General features: G+C 38.5%; 1 protein-coding gene across 10 annotated transcripts in view; it reads left to right on the top strand.

Annotated features, from left to right (window-relative positions):
- The window catches only part of DPF3 (double PHD fingers 3), a 141,871-nt gene that overhangs the window by 112,539 nt on the left and 14,143 nt on the right, over window positions 1-15,189 (top strand). For 2 of the 10 annotated variants that reach the window (XM_072115619.1, XM_072115618.1), the window contains one exon: window positions 279-3,998. The exons of 5 other annotated variants lie outside the window; for them this stretch is intronic. In XM_072115619.1, the coding sequence (XP_071971720.1) occupies window positions 279-454 (176 nt within the window). In that variant the 3' untranslated portion in view covers window positions 455-3,998. Of the gene's footprint in view, window positions 1-278; window positions 3,999-8,035; window positions 9,309-15,189 lie in introns of those variants that run through there. 3 more of the 10 variants (XR_011848829.1, XM_072115620.1, XM_072115621.1) reach the window with 3 other exon arrangements.

The following is a 15,189-nucleotide window of genomic DNA, read 5'->3' as shown; positions in this document are numbered from 1 at the left end:
TTGCTGTAAAGAGTTTACATAAAAAGTTTTGCTGGATTCAGTTTGCTTGGTGTTTTAAACAGTTAATTTACATGAGTTTTAAACCCCCCCCAAAAAGTAATAACCCTTTTGCTGCCAATTTATGTACGGGGATAGTAAATCGTGATGAATGCTTGTATTATTGATTTGATTTATTTTGCTTTCTATGATGTCTCGGTGGTGTGGCTGTGCTAGTTATTATGCATAGATAACTGTATGTTACTTAACCCTTGTGCTGATATATTCATCATACATGTCAGCTCATTTGGGAAGAGAAAGCAGAAAAGAAGAGATGCACAACGCAGAGGACTTGTTCGGATCCACATCGGAAAGCGACACTTCCACGTTTCATGGCTTTGATGAGGATGACTGGGAAGGGCCTTCCCCAGCACGAGCCACTCACTCTCCCACTGCAGAGGACTGGGGAGACTGCTAAAGCAAATGATCTGGATGACCCCATCTTCTACCTGACTTTTCCAATCCCTACCTTCATTTTTGTGGGTTTTTTTTCCTCCTCGTTTTACTATTTTTGTTTATTCTCCATTTACAAAGCACAACTTGTCTCCAACTGGACGTTGACAAATAAGCAGAATATTTTGCAAGTTCTGTTAAAAACTGTGGATATACATATTTTTTGGTTTTGTTTTTTCCTTTGGTATGAGCAGAGCTCATCTTTCCAGTATTAGCCCGAGCTGGTGTCAAGGCCACTTTGGATTTAATAATTGAACGCCTTTAATATCCATAGGCACAATACACAATAAAAACAGATGTCAGGAAAACACTGGAATTCTACTTACCTTCTGTCTGCGACCCCGATTACCTCAGTGACAGAAGACTTTTTGTAAAATGATGGTTTTATTGGATTTTGCACATAGTGAGGAATCGGCCTAAGTTAATGCAAACACTGCTGTACATGGAGCGAGATCCTCCTTCTTTTCCTCCACTTGAACCTCTGCCGGAGGATCTTTAGTTCTAGAACAAGTACAAAAGCAAATGGGATAAATACCTCAGACTTGCTTTCCCCCTTGCAATGATTTATATGTGCTATTTATTTTTCTTTGGCTCAAAAGACTCCCCGATGTCTAAAAGGCACCTTTTTGTCTCCTTATTCAATACCACCTACTAGAAGATACCAAAGCAACACCCATTAATGGTCCACAGGGCAATGGAAATGAGACCAATGTATCATCGCACCTGCTGAGCTGAATTCAGACTGCACTGCAGCAGGATTGCACAGGTACGCTACCTGCACATTTTACTCCATCATGTTGTTCTCTATCATACTCCAAAAAGTTATTTCTGTTAGTTCACAAATGTTATTCAGAATGGAATGATAACACAATCCAAAGCCTCTGAAAACACAAAAATATATGTAAATGTGAAAATAGAAATATGCAGTAACTTAACATGGCTTGTGATGCATCACATAAATACAGGATCGAGCACAATTTGGAAGCAGTTAACCATCAAGAACACAAAACTTAGGCTCTTGCAGGACATACAGTATTTTAAATATCTTATATTTTATCCAGAATAGATAGTAAAGGAAGGCAGACTATAACTTCAGTGAGTCTTGCACATTCAGTTTCCCACTTACAGACTACCCCTAGTTACAGACAGACCTCTCAGCCCACTGTGACCCCTGGTGAAGATCTCTGGATGCTTTACTTTAGTCCCAGGCTGCAATGATCAGCTGTGAGGTGTCTGTAATGAAGCTTTATTGATAATTCTTGCTCCCATGACAGCACGAACGTTTTAAAATTTAAAGAAAAAAAAAAAAATTGTCTTGAGCTACAATTATAAAATATACCAGTTCCGACTTACATACAAATTCAATTTAAGTACAAAACGAAAGACCCTATCTTGTACGTAACCAAGGGACTGCCTGTACAGTGAATCATCACAATTGACCAGTTTGTCTAACATTTGTGTACGACCAAACAATAGGGGTTGTCCAATATTTCTTAAAAATTATCTGTAAACATTTTCCTATATTGACATTTTTAAACATCCACCACTAAAGTACCATTGCTCTAGCGCTTTTTGGTTAAATTACATCCATTGTTCATGTGACCACTGCACCCAATCACTGGCCTTAGTGGTCACATGCTGTACATGCACAGGCTGCACAGGTCACATGACCAAGTCTATGGATGCCATTACTACAAGACCAGCAGGGACTAAAGAGACAAGTCGGGTATTAACTACTTCTTTGAAGTTTTACAGTTTTGAAAATCTTAGAAGGTCCATTTGAGTAATATACACCAAAATACAATATATGATGCACATGAAAAGAGTTAGCAAATTTACATTTCTTCTGTATTTGCCATTGAATTATTCTTTCAAAGCCAAAGATCAATATATCTACCTGTAATATTTCACTATGTCAGTGTTGCCCAAATGTGTCATCAACTCTTTGTTTTATTTATTTATTTAATTTATTTATTTTGTGAAACATACTGGACTTGAAGACATTCTCTAAGAAATGTAAAAAGAAATGAGCTATGCAATATTTGAGTAAACAAGCGTCAATTTGAACCTGTCAGATAAACTAAACCACACTAACTAAACATATCTTTGAAAACTGGTATTATACAGCAGTACAACTATCCCTATATTGTTCCTTCCCATGCCTGTAATGTTGGACAGTCTGTTCATAAAGTTGACTCACCATCTATGCAAATGACCTCATGTGAGTTTTATCATAATTTTTCCTTTTGAGCTGAATTATATTGATATTATTCCAGCTCAGCAGCGCCTCAAGCATATTCCCTCCTCCATCAGGAAAGTGAAAGATACTTGTTGTGTGTGACTCGCTGAAGCGATTTCCTGAGGAAGCAGTGAATGAGGGAGTTGAGAGAGATGCTGGCTGTGTGTGACTAGCTTAAGAGAATTCCCAAAGGAGGAGTGAATGAGGGAGTTGCAAGAGATGCTGACTGTGTGTGACTCACTTATGAGCCTTTCTGTGGGATGAATGAATCATGGAGTTGAAAAGGATGCCGGCCGTGTGAGACGCATTGAAAATAATTTGTGAGTGAGGGTTGGATGAGGAAGTTGATTTCTCTTCAGCAAGTCACACACAACCAGCATATCTCTCATTCATTATGGAGTGGTGAGTGGTGAAGTAGCAGAAAGCATATCCCTTGTCAATTGGGAAGCTAGAGGTGCCTCTGAGGTAGAAGAACATGAATACGCATAGATGGTGAGTCAGCTTTATGAATGGACTGGTGAACTTAACAGGCATGGAGAGGAACGATATCGGGATGGTTGTAGTAACTGACTGGTTCTCTTTAATCATTCTAGTTTTATCAGACTAGTAACACAGTTGCTAACACAGACATAGGCCTGTTATACATAAGAGACTAGACTACGTGATTCACAAAATATCCAGCAATTCTATAATATCTCAATGTTCTTATTGGTTATTCTGCTTCCATTTTGTCTTGGCCACATTACAACTCAAGAAAATATCCATTGAGGAAAAGGAAAATTCCAACACAGAAAAGTTTCCTTATTTGATTAAGTCTTAGAATAGTAGAATACAGAATGTAGCGGGATGGCTTCTGGGTAGTCATGGTGTAAATACACACTGTAATAAAGGCGGGTAATCTAAAGTTTAGTTTATCCAAAAAGTGAATAAGCAATTGACAAACATGTTATTGCTACTTAAGATCCCATAGTCTACTGGTTTAAGTAAAAGTGCAAAAGCTACTGTGTTTAAAGTGTTACTGAAGAACAGATATAACCTCGCTGTAAATTGTCTCTCCATTGTCAAAATAAAAAAAAAATTAACACCTTTGATTTGTAATGTCATTTGTAACACTAAAAACTGAAACATTTTGGAGGACAGTGTCAGGCTGGGAATGGGAAATAATCAGTCACTTCAGCAAATGGTCTTCTCGGCTTCACACAGCAGAAACATTATAACATAGGTCTCCATGTGTGAAGCTAAAGAGGCACATCATTGAGTCTAGCAATTGATGGGGGAGGGTCTTCTTAGCACTTGAATTCTTAACCACTACCTCTAACACATTTAAGTACAGATATTATTTCTGGGGCAGCATAAAACACACCCTGGTTTCAGCAGTGTGATATAAAGTAGTTTTAATTAATCCTAGTAAAGTATAAACTTAGAAAACTTTCTGCTCTTCTTTCTCCTGCAGTGATCAATGTATCCCTAAACAGATTAGATATACAGAAAGGAAGCTTAAGATTTACCATCTCATATTTAATGAGTATTTCTCTTGCTGATTCAGCTCTCTGAGGAGATGAGACTAGCCAGAGACTGTCTGTAAAGAGTTAAGTCATTAGACACTTTCAGGTCCATTTATCTCTCAGCTGTCTGTGTAAATCAGCTTTCTGCCCTGTATCCACTAACTGCGTAAATAAGGAAGAAAGGAAGGGGACAAAAAGGACGACCCAGGAATAGATTTATTTAATAAAATATACTACAATGTTTATAATCTGCACTATTGATTTGGGCAATTTTGTTTGTTTACACTTTAAATTCACAGTTTAAAGGAAACCTACAATTTGATTTGATGCATTATGAAGCAAACATACCTTGAGAATGCTGTCGCTACATATTTTAAGTTAATCCCCGAGTTGAGTGGTTTTGCTGAATAAAATCAATTATAATGTTCGGGACCTTGAGAAAGCTGGATTGCATGATTGCACAAGTTACACTGAGCTTGTATTACAGCTTGTTTTACACACATGGCTTAGTCCAGACAGGACTAATTAACCTGAGCTGGATCACTCATACACAGCAGCTGGGGGATGGTGCAGCAATTGATTATTCTGCCTTCAGGTACAACCCTGGGATTACATCATCCTGTGAGCAGTGCATAACTAATGTGCTAGGAAAAGTGTTGAGCCAGCCACAGAAGCGACAGAGACTTATTATCCAAAATTTTATAATAGTTTTTTCAGCAAAACCACTCAGCTCAGGGATTAAATAAGTTTAAACATGTTTCTGCATCAGTGTAGCTACAGCATTCCCAAGGTATGTTTGGCTCATAATGCATCAAATCAAATGGTAGGTTTCCTTTAATGCATTCAGCATGGTATCAGGACTGTAAGGCACTGATCTGGTACGGTATGTACATGTAGGCTCCACGTCCAATCTAACTGCTGGTCAACATCAACTACACAAGCTGTCAATCAGCGGCTTTGAGTCTGCATCTCTTGTGACACCTTACAACAATTAAACAAAGGGTTAACACATTGCATATTGTAGTTTTTTATTAGATGTTAAATTGAGGGATTAAAGAGAATGTATTAAAAATAAATAATTTTGTAATAACACTACATTTATCACTTATTCACTCTGAATAAAATGCTACTATGAAAGCCTTGGGTAACAGGAACAATTTTATATTTTATCTTCATTACTTTAAAGGAAATTTTCTATGAAGATCCATCAAGATATACCCGGGACACTTATTCATAGATCCAGGCAGCGTGACTGTGGTAATCTTCTAATATTTGTTAGAATTATGCTAATAGCCATTCCGTGCTGCAGCTTCATAGACTGTTACAGTGTGCAAGGAACACTTCTCCCTCTTCAGCTGTGTGCTGAAACTTCCTCTGCTGCAGTGAGATTACATGAGGCATAGGGAGGTGGTGGTGCTGAGGGAGCAGAGAGGGTGGGGTGCGACAGTATAACAGCCTGTGCACCTGCATCATGGAGGAGCTCTGGTAACATCCCCAGAAGTCCCTAGGGCTCATTAGCATAATTTTAAAAGCTTTTAGAAGGAAGGAGGCCATGGATAACAAATATAAGAAGATTACCACGGTCACAGTGCCTGGATCTATGAGTAAGTGTCCCTGGTTTATCATGCTTGATTTTGATGGTAGATTTCCTTAAAGGAAATTTACTACCAGTAGGATTGTGCACCAAGCACATTGACATACTGGTGTGTGACCCTCTGGCAAGAACCACTCGTCTTTAAGCTTCCTATGCCCTTGTTTTTAAGAAAAAAAGGGGTTGAAAAATTATGCAAATGAGCCTAAGGGGCTCCTGGCTGCATTTACACCTATAGAACCCAGACATCTTAGGCTCATTTGCATAAGTCTAAAAGCCTTTTTTTGTAAACAATAATTAATTCAATAATTAATTAGCACTGCCGTTAAGCAGGGAAGCAAGACTCCTTGCATCTTATACTGTATCTCTACTGTGAAACAAGGCATTTCCTGGTAGGTGGTTTAGGATCCAAACACGGCAGTATGAAACTACACTTGCACAAAAAAATGCCACTTTTGTGTCGCCATTTTATGTATTTTGATTTGTTGAGTTTGTCAGTTAACAATACATTTTTTTAATATTGACTTATGAAACGCATTCAGCATATTATGTCACAGTGATTTACGTCATGTGACCCTTGTGTGTCACTTGTATTTTAATCCTTTGGCTGACATTCTTTTTTCGGGACTACATTTTACACAAATGAATAACTGAATAATATCATAATCTACCACCATACCCAAACAGATCCTTTATACCAGCACTGAGATCTTCCTGCAGGGTTGCAGAAGCGTAAGACATTTGGTTAAAAAAAAAAATATTGCACAAAATATATGGGCAGCCAAAAATAAATTAAGAGGAGCCTTCTCAATACTGTTGTTCAACATGTACAAAGTTCATACATGTCACTTCATTCACATACACAAAAGGCCATCACAAAATAAGAAAAAAAATGAAGGCCATATATCCCTGATGTAGATGCTAATAAACGTGTCCGTCAGGAGCTTTGATGAGGACGGTGGGGACTTAGATGTGCGGATCTTATTACCCCCTTAGAATAAGAAAACTTTATGTGGTCACCCGAGAGCTCATAAATACATACAGAGGTTTATGTATCGCACCCTGAGCTCGCTGCAAGGATGTAGAGGGGGAGCAGTGACATTTATAGGCTGTAATATTTCTTCCTGCTATTATTCCCAGCTTCCTTCTCCTCAATACAGCCGGAAGACTAGAAGGAACTAAAGAAGAAAATTCTATCTGCTGTCACAAGAAAACTAACACTTTGGCTTTAAAGGGAGGCCCAAAACACAGGCAGTATGATTCCTTATCACAGGGATAACACAGGCTAAGCACAGGGAGATGTGTCCGCCATGGAGCTTTTCCATGGTATTTTATGTATAGGGTAGGACCTGTCTATGAAGCTGAGCATGGTGAGTAAAGGCCTACAGCAGGCTCATCTCCCTCCGCCTGGCTTATATATCAAACCATACAAAGATTCATTCCATAAGGGACCCTACTTCCATGCAATAAGTCTTTGTACTATACAGTTAAAAGAAAAACAAAAATTGTGGTGAATAAAGAATTGAAAACTTAAAACTGTCTATAATGTAAAAATTATTTAAATTATTGTTTGTTCATCTCTGTTAAAACTCAATAAAATTAAATATGAAAAAAAAAATATTTTAAAACTAAAGCAGCAAAATATTTTCACACCGTTTGTCATGAGCTAAACAAAAAAGAGAGCTGCAAAAAAATGTACCAGTATATTAATGACTTGGACCCCTATCCGTTACAATAGAGGGTGAAGTTTAACTTAGTGGCAGTGTAGGGAAATTTAGTTCGGCTCCTATTCATGGATTAGAATTGAGAGCTACGCTGTAGTTCTGGGGTTGGCCACTACATAGAGCATGGCAGCACTTCCAGCTAAGATTGCTGTTGTTCAGGTCCTGGAGGCTGCTGGAAATGAGCTTAATGTTCGGGCTTAATGTTCGGTGTCAGACCCCACTAATCGATGTTGAAGATGTATCTCCTAGATAAGGTCATCGATATCACTTTCTTGGAGCACCCCTTTAATTAATCTTATAGATTTAAAGGGGTTGTCCACTTTCAGCAAAAATATATTGGATAATTATATAACTTTTCCTTACACAAACCATATTAAATTTTTGGACAACCCCTTTAATTCTTGGTACGTGACACGACTTATGCTAGTAAGTAAGCCCAACAATTGTGAGTTGTTTTAATAATAATTTAACTTTACTTTCCATACAGGTCTCCATGCCCTTCGATGATCATCTACTTCCTACAAGAGAGGAATGCAACTTTTGGTTTTGATGAGGAAAACACTGACTTCATTTAATGATATTCGGCATCTGGAGCCCGACCCCCTTGCTTGTGCAATATGAGGAAAAAAATTACTGGCTTCTGCTGACGATGTCTGGGGGGGTGGGGGTTCATTTTATATATATTTTTTTAGCCTAGATGCTGTGTTTGACACCCAGCTAGTTTCATGTGTAAAATTAACTAAAGACAAAAAATTTTTTTTCCTTATTTATTTCAATATTCAAACAAGAAAAAAAAAAGAATATCCCAGGGCTGAATGTGCTCGGTATTTTTGTTTTCATACATTTTTTGGCAAATGAATGAAATCACTTATGTAAAGTGTTGCTGGGGATTTCCTTTTTTTACCCTTTTATGTCTGTACACTTGTAAAGCACTTTTGTGCACTAGGCTTTTTGCAGGTTTCTTAGGATTTTTTTTTTACTTTGTATTGGTATCTAAAAGCAGATAAGAAATTGCCATTTTGCATTGTGCTGGTTTGTGTGTATGTCACCACTGCTGAGATGTATTACAGGTTGTAAGTCACTGGACAGGAATGATGAACTAGATATAAGCTTGTATTAAAGGGGTTGGCACTTTACCTCATGTTTTTTGTAATTTGTGGGTAAGGTTAGGTAACTTACCAATATACATCTATTAAATGTTCTGCAGCACTTTATTTATAGTAAAGTGAAACCCCCCACATCAGCTGCCATTCTTGTCCATAAAATGGCTGATGGGGGTCATGTGATCCTAATTGTCCATGACCAATCTAGCTTTCAGGACCTTGAGCTTGTATTCATAAATACTTTCATAAGGTCCTGGAAGGTAGATTGGCCATGGACAGTTATGATCACATGACCCTCAATCTGAAGCCATTTTCATGGACAGGAATGGCAGCTGATGAAGTAAATTCTGAAATGGAGGTTTTACTTGTCATTTTAAGAAAGTGGTGCTAATCATTTACCGGCTATCTACCACCAGGATGAAGGATTGTAAACCAAGCACACTGACTTACTAGTGTGTGCCCCCTCTGGCAGGGTCTGCTCTTTTTTTAGCTTCTCATGTCCTTGTTTTTTTTTTTAAAAAGGCTTTAACAATTATGCAAATGAACCCAACGGCTCCAGGCTCTATTAACACCTATGGACTCAGGAGCCCCTCAGGCTCATTTACATAAATTAAAAACTTTTTTTTTTTGCTAAGAAACATGGAATAAAAAGCTAAAAGAAGAGTAGATCCTGCCAGATGGGTCACACACCAGTATGTCAGTGTGCTTGGTTTACAATCCTTCATCCTGGTGGTAGATGTCCTTTAACCCCTTCCCGACGCGCGCCGTACTAGTACGGCGCGCGCCGGGTCCCGGTGCATGGAGAGGGCTCGCGGGCCGAGCCCTCTCCATAGCCGGTAAGTCTTTGCTGCATATTGCAGCAAAGGCTTACCGGTAACACCCGCGATCGATGCTAGCACCGATCGCGGGTGTTTTCTCCGCGATCGCCACCGGCAATGCTGCCGGCGGCTTCAAAGAGATGGCGCCGCATGGGCGCCGCCATCTTGTCGTGGATCGCTGCTCCCCGATGACGTCACAGGGAGCGGCGATCCGTCGCCATGGTAACCTCGGGTGTTCCGAACACCCGAGGCTACTTCGTTTTAACCCATGCATTACAATGTGCTAATTGCACATTGTAATGCATGGGGAGTAAAATCCACATATACTGCCATACTGTAGTATGGCAGTATATGATAGGATCGATCAGACTACCTAGGGTTAGAGTACCCTAGGGAGTCTGAAAAATAGTAAAAGTAAAAATAAAAAAAAGTTTAAAAAAAAAAATTATAATAAAAAAACCTAAAAATTCAAATCACCCCCCTTTCCCTAGAACTGATATAAAAATAAATAAACAGTAAAAATCATAAACACATTAGGTATCGCCGCGTCCGAAAATGCCTGATCTATCAAAATATGATAATGTTTTTTCACTTTGTTTAACCCCGTAACGGAAAATAGCGTCCAAAGTCGAAAATGGCATTTTTTTGCTATTTTGAAAAATATAAAAAAATTAATTAAAAGTGATCAAAAGGTCGCACAGTCCCAAAAATTATAGTAATGAAAACGGCATCAAAATTCGCAAAAAATGACACTATCCACAGCTCCGTACACCAAAGTATGAAAAAGTTATTGGCCCCAGAAGATGGCAAAATAAAAAAAAAAAAAATTTTGTACAGGAGGTTTTAATTTTTTTAAATGTATGAAAACATTATAAAACCTATACAAATTTGGTATCCACATGATCGTACCGACCCAAAGAATAAAGTAGACATGTCATTTGGGCCGCAGAGTGAAAGCTGTAAAATCCAAGCCCACAAGAAAACGTCACAAATGTGGTTTTTCACCATTTTCACTGCATTTGGAATTTTTTTCCCGCTTCCCAGTACACACCATAGAATATTAAATACCGTCACTATGAAGTGCAATTTGTTACGCAGAAAATAAGCCATAACAGAGCTCTTTATGTGGAAAAATAAAAAAGTTATAGATTTTTGAAGTTGGTGAGTGAAAAATGGAAGTGAAAAAACTAAAAAAGGCCAAGTCGTGAAGGGGTTAATAGATGTATATTGTTAAATTAACTAATATCCAGCCCAGCACACATTACAGAGAACATGAAGTAAAGTAGACAACCCCTTTAGTCTACCCTAAATTACTGTGACTCCTTATTCTGCTGCAATCCCGGTACAGGCAATACTGGTAGACCTCAACTTGTTGCACAATTATTTATATTATTGTAGTTTTCATTTCTCATTATTGGGGGGGGGGGGGGTGCCTCTAGCAAAAGACAGGATAAACGGGAGAAAATTTGAGAAAAATGTGATTGATAGACACATTTTATAAATGTTTGCATGTGAAGTATGTCACTTTGAGGAGAATTACATGTGTGATGTGATGAAACATTGGACAACGGTCCAAGGTGGAAAAGAAAGACATGAAAAAGATAATTTTTTGTCACACTGGACAAACTTTTATCTGTCGTGTTTTTAAATATATTTTGGCCAAAAAAAAAACCCAACACCGCCTGCATGTGTAAATACTTTCTTTGGCAAAGAACAATTAGGTTTTACACTCCACCGAATGTCCACGCTGGAGATTCTGTGGCAAATCCAACCACCAAAAAATAGAAACTGCAACTGGCATGGAGAACCTGGTGCAATAATCTATTAAATCATTTAGCGCCCCAGAGTTTTACACAGCAATTAGGCAGGCCAGCTGTTTAGCACGACTACAGCATGACTACAGTTCAGCACTGCTATTTAGTGGGAACTCCTTACATCATTATAATGCATAAAGTCCCAACTTCTACACTGTGGTCAGTCCCTGCATCCAGCGCACAGTCCATTTTTCATGAACAGACCTCTCTCATGTACTGAGAGCCCCATCCACTGTGCTGTCACTGAAAATCAGTGTGGATTAGAATTTGGACATTTCTGCCCTATGTGTTTCCAGCCTTCAATGGTCTTTACATATGCAGTTTATTCAAGCCAAAGATAAAACTGAACCCAAGAGAATGAAATTGTATAGAGCTAAAACTGTTGTATGACCCAAGAAAATATAAATCCAACCCTACCACATTACCGAATTATGGCAATATAACCCAAATGAGTTGATTAACATGTGTGGCCACCAAATATTAGAATATATACTGTACATTACTCTCCATCGAGGCGTCAAATTGTCTTCAGAATATGCAACTACACTATTCATTGTCACTGCTATCAATAATCTCTGTGCACAATAAAAAGATAGTGTCTTATTGATGTTACTAGTAAGAAAAAAAATTTAGATGTAGCAAATGGAGTAATGTAAGATGCACAAAAATGTGCCGGATCTCAGCCATGAAAAACCACTTTGCATTGTTGTCATTTTTTCACAGATCCTCATACACCATAGTCTATACTTATCATAAGTGTCTAAGACCAGAACTGTTCAAGTTGGTCATGGCAACCAATCAGAGCTCAGCTTTCATTTTCTCACTGCTGTTTTTAAAATGTTATTGGTTGCCATGAACAACTGGAGCGGTTTTGCTTTCAGACATCTGTGATAAATCTCCCCATATAATATGAGTTCTCATTAGGACATGTTCTACTTTTCAATGAATAAATCTCCATTGTATTGTTTTATTCTCTCAATTACTATTCAGTATATTTGTGCTAAGTAGTGGTTCTTAAAGGGGCTGTGCACTTTCATCAAATAAAAGATATTGTTTGTGTACGGAAAAGTTATATAATATTCAAATATACTTTCTGTATCAGTTCCTCACTGTTTTCTAGATCTCTGCTTGCTGTCATTCTATAGAAAACTTCTATGTTTACTTTCTGCAGATAAACAACTAAACAACGGTCCCTGATCATGTGATGTTACACAGGTGCGCAACTCGTGATATCACACAGCTCTGATTACTCTCTGTGATATAACGAGCAGAGCACCTGTGTAACATGATATATATAATTGATATATAATGACATCCAGCAGAGATCTAGAAAATCGCAAAAATTGAAAAAGAAAATATGTTAGAAAATTGTTTAACTTTACATTTCACAAACATTATTAATTATTCGCTAAAAGTGGACAACCACCTTTAATTGGATGTGGCCACTGCAGGCGATACCTGGCCTCTGTAGTGTATGGCACTTGACCACTAGAACAGGACTTGGAAAACTTATGTAAGGTTACTATTATTACTTATAGGGTCTATAATGAAGCGGGTTAAAATTAGAATGTAATAACTTTTTAATCCATTTGATCAGTGAGAGGAGCACCAGGTCTCCATCAGGCTTGAGGTACACCATGTCTGTTATCGTACATTACTTGCCATAAAATCTCAACTTTTGTCTTAATTTTATTTTGGAATAGATCCTTGACAGGTCAAATTGTATTATTTTAGGTTCATACACACACCAGATAGATGTTAACCTGTTTAGGCAGCAGCTGTCTCTACTGACACCTATACACATGCATGTACAGCTTAGCTGAGTATGTGCAGGTTCTTAATCGGGAGAAAGGATGAAGTCACTGTCTCCTTTGTCATTGGCTTATCTCCCCAAGAACAAAGGACTGGGTGCCCCGAAACCTAAAATCAGTGGCGTAACGTGAAGCTGATGGGCCCCTGTGCAAAGCCTGAGTAAGGCCCCTGACTATAATGTATGGTATATAGTACTGTGCTTCTCATATGGGAAATGACACCTTATGGGCCCCCTGAGCCTCTTGGGCCCCGTTGCGACCGCACCCTCTGCACCCTAGGCCCCTGCCTAAAACCCCCATTTCTGTTACTGAACATCCGCCTATGAAGAGAATTTGGAGAACCCATACATGGTCGATATTTGACTAGTATTATGACAATACAAGTCTGACATTAATGGGCAGCTACACATTAATATTGTTGTTAAATGTAAAGTCCCTGGACATCACTGATGTGTTGTAAAGAGTCCATTGAGTAGTGCATGATGGCTAATCTCTACATGATGCAAATGCATAGGTTATTCACATGTTAATAAAAAATAAATCCCCTTTGAACATTTTATTAATGTTCTTATTTCAGTAAGACTAAATGCACACCGCAGTGAAAATCGTCCATATGCCTTCAGTTTTTAGAACAGATGGCATGCGTCCACACCAAATACAATACTTTTATTGTATTTGGTAAGTTAATTATGTCTTAGTCAGAAGTAGTTTTTTTATGGATCACTTATAGACAATATTTATTTTATGAGGATTTGGGAAAAAAGGACAATGAACTGATGCAAATGAAAAAATGGAAGGAAACGTCTTTTATTCATGGCTGAGAGTGGTCACATTCATGTGCAGGTAGCCTAAACGGATGGTTTAGTACACCTGGACAACCGGTTAAACTACCGTATAACACGGTAACTCGAGGCCTTCTCACCAGCTTTGAGCCAGATCCAGCAATGTTCTCTATAAGGAGGCCAATGCCAGGAACTGCAGCTGATCCAATGCTAAATAATAATAATAATAAAAACATGTACCCAAAGGGATTGTTCAACCTTATGGTTAAACTTATACACAGATAGGCCATGTTATACTTTAGTCATCATGAGAGCTCCCCATTTATGTCTTTATTAAAGGGGTAGTATCCAGTGTTCAACTTTCTCCTTTCTCCTCGTTTATCATCAAGTTTCTGAGGTAAAACTGTTCTAGTTGCCCATGGAAACCAATCAGAGTTCAGCTTTGAATTTATAAACCACAGTGGGAAATGAAAGCTGAGCTGTTATTGGTTGCCATGAGCAACTAGAACAGTTTTGCTCTATGGGACTTATGATAAATCTTCCCCTTTGAGCGAGACCTACAACACTCCTAAAGATCAGTCACTGGCTTGGCTTTGGCACTGTCTTCTATGTTTTAGTCCTATGGCCACTTAACTTTTGGAATATCTTTCATTAAAATTGATCAAAAATCATTCCATAGCTTAATATGCATTTAAAGTGTTTTTTGAAATAATAAAGATAGGAACTTATTGGGGGATTTATCAAACGCTAGAACATGGTGAGCCAGCATATGATACTAACCTCACCCCCACACCACACTGAATATATCTAGAGGCTGCAGCCCCCCGAGAGCTGGCATACAGGCCCTGATAAATCTGCCCCATTGGGTGCTATAGGATGCGCAAAACATTTTATGCAAATCCTACCTGTTTTAAAGGGGTTGGTTCAAGTATTATTGTCATCACCTATCCATAGGATACAGAGTGACAATCTGTTTGGTGAGGGTCTGACTGCTGCCCCCCCTTCCCCACCATTTATGAGAAAGGGGTTCATTTATATAAATGAATTAAAGGGTCAATCATGTATCTTTTCATTCCACTCAATACTATGGGAGCATCATAAACTGCCAAGCACATGGCTCTGCAATCTCTAGCACTGACATACCCACTGGAATGGGAGTGCTGTGGTCAGCAATTTCCTACACTCTTATAATATTGAATGGATCAGCACGATGAATGCTCAACCGTCTGCTTCATTCTATTAGTCAGTATGGTGCCATGTTGCATCCCCACTGTTTAGATTGTCATCCCCTATCGTCTAGATTGGAATAGCAG

This window comes from Engystomops pustulosus, chromosome 7, assembly GCF_040894005.1.
Source record: "Engystomops pustulosus chromosome 7, aEngPut4.maternal, whole genome shotgun sequence".
In the NCBI taxonomy this organism is placed as follows: domain Eukaryota; kingdom Metazoa; phylum Chordata; class Amphibia; order Anura; family Leptodactylidae; genus Engystomops; species Engystomops pustulosus.
The sequence above is the reverse complement of the archived record's forward strand: the minus strand, read 5'-3'. Positions and strand labels throughout refer to the sequence as shown.